Source organism: Platichthys flesus, chromosome 12 (genome assembly GCF_949316205.1).
Source record: "Platichthys flesus chromosome 12, fPlaFle2.1, whole genome shotgun sequence".
Lineage (NCBI taxonomy): Eukaryota > Metazoa > Chordata > Actinopteri > Pleuronectiformes > Pleuronectidae > Platichthys > Platichthys flesus.
In genome coordinates this window covers 19,619,279-19,627,535 of record NC_084956.1, presented here as the reverse complement: position 1 = coordinate 19,627,535, position 8,257 = coordinate 19,619,279, and the positions used below count along the sequence as shown (strand labels likewise).

At 42.3% G+C, this 8,257-nt stretch overlaps 1 protein-coding gene across 1 annotated transcript; it reads right to left on the bottom strand.

The window, feature by feature from the left end:
• Window positions 1-6,095: 6,095 nt before the first annotated feature.
• On the bottom strand, window positions 6,096-8,257 carry mxtx1 (mix-type homeobox gene 1). Its single transcript, XM_062401562.1, has 3 exons — window positions 8,236-8,257; window positions 7,358-7,542; window positions 6,096-6,905 (listed from the first exon to the last, which is right to left on the bottom strand). Exons 1-3 carry the CDS (start codon window positions 8,255-8,257, stop codon window positions 6,159-6,161), a joined length of 954 nt encoding a protein of 317 aa, XP_062257546.1. The 3' UTR covers window positions 6,096-6,158.

Below are 8,257 nucleotides of genomic sequence, written 5' to 3'. Positions count from 1 at the left end.
AGCACACTCGTAGCCACCTTAATAAAGCACGTCCTTCTACAAACAGAGGGGGAGCGAGCATGCACATGCCACACGTGGCTCTCATTTTTCTCTCTGTCTTAATGGCTCCGCTCTCGAGGCCAAATGTTCCTAAAGTGCGAGTTAAAAACTCCGGAAAGCTCCAGGGGATCCCAAAGCCAGCCAACCAGTAATTCATGTAATAAGGACACGGGGTAAATCTCACTGAGCATGACTCAGCTTCATTATACACATTTGCTCACAAGCCCTCTCTATAAAGTAGGAACATGCAAATCTTCAAGCAATTCCAACCATTTTTTATATCCACCTTTCTAACAAGACTTGGTGATTGAAATACTTTTCAAAGTTATAAGCAATTTCATGTGTTCATAGATTATGCATAATTATTCACCAACCATCTATCTTAATAATGGCAAAACAAAGAAGAAACTAATGTCAACATATTTGTGACAATGAAAATGCCAAATTCAAAACATGTCTTAGAAGACAGGACATCATAGGTAAATTCCTGTTATTGTTTTGTTGTCTTTTCCCTTTCTCAATGTTTCCTAGTTAAAGCAACTCTCGTTGCATCTCCCCAACTCCCCCCCAACAGATTCTCACGGATCTCAGGGTTGATGGTCCCTAAACGTTTGTGAACTGTCCTATCAGCTACCTGGGGGGCGTGGTCGAGGATTCTCCTGTTATCCTCACATGTGACAGCTGCTGCAGCAGCTCACATGACCAAACAACAATTACCTCATACATGTAGTACTCCTGCTGAAGGTGCTGCACTGGAGACATGGCAGGGCAGGGCAGGCGAGCCACCAGGGGTGGGTGGGTGACTGGTGGGGGGCTTTTAGCTGAAATGACAAAACTCAGCCTGATATGTCACTCCAGTGTTAGTGAAAAGAGAAGATATACACTTCAATAAATGATCAGTGTAAGGGAAACAACCACCAGTGTGCTGTATTTATAGCATCATAACATTAGAGCTTTATATTAAAACATTTAACTGCTTGTATGACACTGTTTACTATAATGATATATCACAAATCTATTGAATCGTATCATCCAACATTGAGCCATAAGCTATAGGGTTTTATTAGAATTATGTTAGACTTTCCTGAGGAATTGTGCTCTCATAATGATAAGACACATTTTGTCGGTATTTGTATTTGTATTTTTATCTGTGTCGGATTTGAAGATTTTTACCACATTTATATAATGTTGCCAGATTGCTTAACAAGCCATACACAGATCATCTGACATAAATAGTTGTTACATATTGAAGAGTTGTGCAGAATAAATTTAGTTTGGTTGGATTTTAAAATAGTTCTGCTCAAGTGAGTTTGGTTTTCATGTATTGTGACCCAAAGCAATACAAAGACCATAGAAGCAGTTGTAAAATGTTACCTTCAACAGTCCGTCCGTCTGTAAGCAGGATTTTGCAAAAAATACTCAACCAGTTTTATTGAAACTTGGTGGAAGGGTGGGGCCAAGGAAGAATTCTAAAACTTCTTAGGAGATTCAAATAAGGGGGCGGATGCTATGTTACGAATATTACTGATGGGTCGCTTGATAAACGTTACATCCTCACAGGTCTGCTTGCCTGGTTGTGGACTCTTGATCTCTATCATCCAACCAAAAAAGCTTATCTCATTGAAAGGAAATTGTTAGCACTGTCACCTCTTAGCAAGAAGGTCCCCGGTTCATATCCCAGCTTGGGCGGGGTCTTTCTGTATGGAGCTAGCTTGTTCTCCCTGTGTTTGAGTGGGTCTTCTCCAGGTACTCCAGCTTCCTCCCACATTTCAAAGTCATGGAGATTAGGGTTATGTCAAATGGAGAGTGAATAGTTGTTTGTCTCTGTATGTTGGCTTTGACTGACACCAACAAGTCAGGGGCTTCCTCGCCTCTCACCAAATGTCAGCAGGGATTGGCTCCGGCTCCCCCTTGTGACCATCAAAGGATGACTGGATGATACATATTTCTTTAAATCATGCTAATTTACTGTCTTCAATCTAATATATATCTTCATTTAGGATGTCCAATAAAAAAAGCGGTTTCTTAATGATCTATTTATATTTCATGCTTTTTGGTTAATTCTAAAAGTTTTATTTTGTGGTCCTTGATAATAAGTTTCAGATGTCACCTTGCCCTCCACACAATTTTTCTATCTCGTGAACAACCCGTTATATTCTTGTGAGAAGCTGCACCTGTAAAAACTTTGCTCTGCTTTGTTAGGTTGCTACACAGTAGGTTAGCTCTCAGGTACTTGAAGATGTTACGGCCCAGGAGTTCATTAATGAGCCGCTGACCTTATTTCCCATGTGGTTGACATTTAATATCAACTGTCTGTTTCTGTATGGAGCTGAGTTTAAAGGAGAAGCTTTCATAAAATTGAATGGTTTGCAGCATTGTGCACTTTCATGTGTAAGAAATTTAAGCACTAGACATCCATGTTCCATTGATGATTATTCTCAACCGAGACAATGATGTTTGTTTGAATATTAAATTGGGTTTAGGTGCATTTTATTCACATTGAATGAATGCGAATGAAAGTACACATATTCAAGAGTATAGCATTACATTAGTGTATTTGCTGGAGGAATGCAGTCTGGCCTGCAAGCGCTTCTATTTTTGGAAAAGCAAACAAATGCAAGAGCCCCCTGCTCACATGTCTCCTTTCCAGTTTCCAGATACTCTCTTCCTGATCGTGTCATATGCACGTATGATCATTCATGTACACATATGTACACACACACATACACATGCTTCCTCCCTGCCACTGACCAACATCAATCACGTCTTGCAAACGGAGAACGAGGCTGTGGACGGGAGAGAGTGTCGCGGTGCAATTACAAAGCTCTCAGATGAGCTCCTAAATTAGAGCGTGTGGCTAACGTGGACTCCCGGGGAGGGTTTGGTTAAATTACAGGCCATATTTTTAGGGAAGGTCTGGGCTTCATCCCTGTGTCTGCCAACAGCTGAGGACCATCACTCACACGCCTGTCTGCCCCCGGTTTGTTCAACACCGGGGCTGTTAACACTTGTGCGTGTCTGAGTGGGTTTGGTGAGCAGGAGTAAAATGAAACCATTCCTCATCAGCAGTGGATTTGATAGCTGTACGTGTCCTGCATGTAACTATAAATAATAGGAAGGATTCTTATTATCATTCTTTGCTTAATAGACAGGCTGGAGGATGAAAGGAGTATGTAGTAGATGTTGTGTGCAGCAGAATGTGGGTCATGACAGACTCTGTGGTCATGCCAAAACGTCAGTGGACACCTTCGGCCACTGACACACACGACCTTCATCACATGAGCCGCTCAGCTGAATACAAGCTCACAACAGCATGTCTGGAAGAAGGCTAATCTTGGACTGGGAAGGCCCCTTAGTATTATTTGGTGACCCTGATACACATGATAAAAAACATGATGCTTCCTACTTTATGTTGATCCAATTTAACTGAGCATTGTTTTAGACGTTTTTCTGTGCATCACTGCTGAATGTAACAAGGTAACAATGGGGAAACATGCAGTACGCTGACTCATTTACAGCAATCAGAGACAGCTGATTATTACCATACATATTTCTCTCATGCACAAACAGTTTAGCGGGTAAGGTCCCATTCACACTGACATCTCAAGTCTTATGGATAATCATGTTTTCATGGTTACTCTCATGCACACGCACTCTCCCTTGTGATCACGTCACCCCATGGGCTTAGTTTCCTCATAAAGGTAAACAGACTTCATCAGCACTTTTCACTTGTGTGTTCATATGAAACAAGATGGCAACCATTACATCTGGTACGTTTCTAAGAAAAGTTGTTCCAAACCATCCGCAAACATTAGTCCAAGAGTTGTTGACGATTTGCAGAGGGATTGGGAAACAGATCATAGTTATGCCCCCTCAGACTCTGAGGCATCTGTTTTTATTTTGATTGTGTGAACGTGTGTGTGTGTGTGTGTGTCTTATGTTGTATCATTGTATGATATTTTTTTATGTTTATAAGTACCAAGCCTATTCCTTCCCCAAAGCTTCACCTGGGTGGCTTCTCAATGCCTTGACTTGAAAATGTCAGGTCAACCTATCCAATAATTTATCTTAAGTTAATGAATAAATATCTTAAATAACTGCTGTTTTAACCTGCAGCCTCAGCCCTACTAGCCTTTCTATGGAACGTACAGTAACTACTCGTTTGGTTTTCACAGCAGAAGCAATATTATTTAGCATGAGTGTGTACAAGTCCAATTTTCACCCTGTGTTAAGTTTTGTTTTTGGTCTCTGTACGTCTGTATTTGGCTCTTCAGTTGCTTAACGCTCCACCGTGTTGACACGTATTTGCTAAACTTGTTTTCTCTGTAAACAACTGGCTGCTGTGGGTGAGAACTGAGCTGATGAGAACAGTGAGGTGTGCTGTAGATATTGTAAAACACAAATATATGAGCTAAAAGATGCAAAAAGCTCTTTAGACCAAGGTTTGCTGAATAGTCCTGTGAAAACTCTTGTGGTTCATTGATAGTTTGACTCATCTATAAAGATTTTTGTACATTCATGTACTAATAATTGATTGAGCATCACTTCATCTTGTCATCAATCTTTAAAAACTCGGATACACCCTTTCATAAGTTGTTTAAGTTGTTCATGCATAAGTAATTTATTGCTGTTTGTAACATGTTTGTAGAGAACATTTTGAAATACGCTAAGGATGTTCTCTGTCATATCTGAATGGGAAAACTTTTCCAGATCTGGGGATAGCCAGTTCATTGCAGTGGTCACATTTTTTGATAAAAAATGAAAATCAAACATGAGTGTTTGTAGCTTTAGTCCAAAACTGCAATCGACATGAGTCTTTAGAAAGTTTTTGATCGGTTTTCCCCACAGCGGTCTGCATCTAGTTGATAGAGCATCTTGTCTTGGGACACCTGCCCGACACACATCAGGCGGCGACAGTCTGAGATACATCCTCGGCTGAGCTATCTTTAGTGCGTCAGAGAGCTGAAGAGTCACGTTCCCTCCTATTGTGTGTGTGTTTTCTGGGGGACAGGAAACTACGCCAGACACTGACAAAAGGACAACACCCTTCCTCCCATGCTGAGGATGAAGGCAGGAGGCCAAAACAGAGTAAACAACATGTGCACATTTCTCTGTTGTGGGAAACAGCATGAAGCCGCAGGCTCAACATCCTGTGAACTGTCTTGGGCTTTTTCCATTGCATGTTTGATAAAGGAATATGTGTTGGAGTCATGAGGTCAGGACAAAGCTGTGGGCTGATACACACCGGGGCTTTGGCAGATCGTGAAAAGACGGTGTTGTTCATCCTGAAAGAAAACTTTAACCCTCTGTGTCTTATGGTGGACAAACTCAGACTAAGTGTGGGAGAGTGAAAAGGAAAAATAAATGAGAGGGGCCTTTTCCATTAAGAGCAAAATTACAGAATAACTCCAACTCTTGAACAAAACTAGAATAATTCATGAAAGCTCAAAACTGTATTTCCCTATTTGTCCCAATATTGTTTGTTAAACGAAACTATAACATATATTTTCATGAAAATAATGTGTCAATCTGAATGGGGGGGGTCACTCGGAATGATGACCCTTCATAGTGTCATTACTTCAATATGCAGGTTCCCTCAGCTTTACGAAGTTAAATGATGAGTTTCAGATCATTGTTGAGTTTTTTAATCTGTCCCCGTCTCTTCCTTCTCTCAACCCACAGGCACCATCTCCTGGTTGTAGTGTGTCATGTACTTTTTGATCCTCAGTAAATCCAACACATCTGGACACCAGAGGAATTCACATAATGAATTTGGCTCAGTTGACATCAGCAAAAAACAGTCAAACCTTACTGGCTGTAAAGTGACTCAGAATATTGGTTAAATAAAAAAATAAAACCGTGCTATGCTTCATTACTAATGATTTATTTGTATAAAAGTGCAGAAAATCGTATAAACGTTATAAATAGCGAAAAAATGAATAAATACATTAACAGTGGTCAGTGTGGACTAAATACAAAAGCATGTTGGCTTGTAGAGTTTTGAAAACATGCGTCCAATATTTCTGCTGAGTTTGTAATATATACAAATGGCAGAATACAGAAATGACTTGAATCAAAATAATACATATGATTTCTGAGTGTCCATTATCAAAAAGTCATTAGCAGAAAGCCGTTTTCTCAACAGGTGCGCAGTTGTCCAGTTCTTTTCCTCCCAGCCAGTCCTCGTCTAACACTCCCAGGATCTCCTGCAGGGACAGATGAGGCAGGGGGGGCAGCCCCAGATGTCTGGACTCCCCACAGCCTTCCTGAGCGAGCCCGCTCCACGAATCATCCAGCTTTGAGTACTGGCCATCCCGTGGTGGGCTGTTCTCTAGACCGACATCCCAGTATCCAGAGTCAGGGGTGTCTGGGCTGGAGGAGTGGGAGGTGGAGGAGGTCATGTACGCCTGCTGCTCTGCTGATCCTGGGTGCATGAAGGCTGCTGCCTGGCTGGAGCTCGAAGCATAGTTTCTCATCTCCAGGGGAGAGTGGCACCACAGTGGTGTGGAAGGGCTGCCTGGCCGGGACCAGTAGCCCCTGCCCATGTGGGGGGTTGAGTTGCTGCTCAGCAATCTGCCCTGCTGGAACCCGTGCATGGAGCCATAATGCCCATGCTCCTCGATGGTAGAGTATTCTGGAGGACAATGTCCATAGTAGCAGGCGTCCTCCATCTCCTCCTTCACCTGGGTTGTGTAGGCTGGTGGGGGGCCCTGAGGTGGAAGAGGGATGGGGCCAACCTGTGGCCCCCTGTTGGCGACAACATGAGGCAGAGGGAGAGCTTCGTGACCGGGGGGGTCAGTCTGCCACAGTGCTTTCTTGGCCCCTTTGCACTTCAGGGTGCGAGCTCGTCTGTTCTGAAACCAGACCTGGACAGGAAGGAGAGAAACAAGGGGCTTAGATTCAAAGCAGGACAGATAAAGTAAAACACACATTCCTCTGTTAATGATTTGCTGGGCAGAGCACATCTAGTAGTGGTCAGCTGCCAGAGCTTGTTGTACAGTCTATCTGTGCTGTCAAACAAGATGCTGATAAAAGACGCTTGTGTCATCTCTGTGTTAAAGAAATGAAGTGATAGAGTGATAGCGGTATCTACAATTCTGGGCAGGATGAATTTGAAAACAGAGGCTTTGCATGATAAGAAACCACAGTGCAATGTGTAAAGCACACATCTAGGATCAACTCTACTATCCCATTTCTTAAATAAAGACTATAACAACTTCCCTTACTCCAAACAACTCAATTTAATATATTTCATCTTCACATCTATTCCACCGATGAGGCTTTCTGTTATACAAGGTGCTCTGTGGTGACTGCTTACCTGGATGCGTGACTCTGGCAGGCCTGTGGTCTGGGAGAGGCTCTCCCTGAGGCTGATGCCGGGGTACGGGTCGGTTTCGAAGGTGACACGCAGCAGCTCCACGTGCTCCTTGGAGAAGCTGGTCCTCTTCCTGCGGCTAGCGCTGCGAGAGGAGCCGCCACTGGAGCCTGCAGCTCTGGCATCATCTGAGGGGAGAGAGGAGAGCAGGTTCCAAGTCAGAAAAATAAGAATCTAACACTTTTATGAATTCATCTTTTTCTTATAAACTTGTTATTGTATAGGAAGCATTGCCTGGTCTCACAAGGCTTCTCATTATGGATGCAGCTAAAACAAAATCCTCACCACTGCAGAGTGTGGAATTTGTATAATGCAGCGACACACATGAATAACTGTCTTTCATCTGTTGTTTGCGTGGTTCTCTTGCTGTAAAATCTGAAGTTGTCTGTGTTGTGAAGCCTCTTATTTTAAGTGTATGAACTAAGAAGAAGCGAGGATGGAGTTAATGTCCAGCCCTGTAACCTAAACAAGCTTTTAAGGATTAAAGACGCAGTTTTTTGCCAAATAAACGATTATTTCTTCTGTGGTTTTTTATTTTCTCATCATACCAAACCTGGTTCTAATATTTGCAAAGCCCACCTAGTGAGTAAGGGCCAGCATGTTTGCACAAAGAATCAGAAATTCTGCCACTGTCTGAAAGTCCCCAGATGCAGGAAAACACATCCACCTGGTGCAGCTCAAATAAACACTGAACTATTTCATCTATGATTATAAAATATAAAAATGTGACACTAAAAAATACATCAGTTAATCAGGAAAACATATTTAAAGCAAATTGTTTCTAGTAGTAAAATCCCTTGTGAGCAGATAACATCTCTTACCGTTGTTGGAGTCCTTCCACAT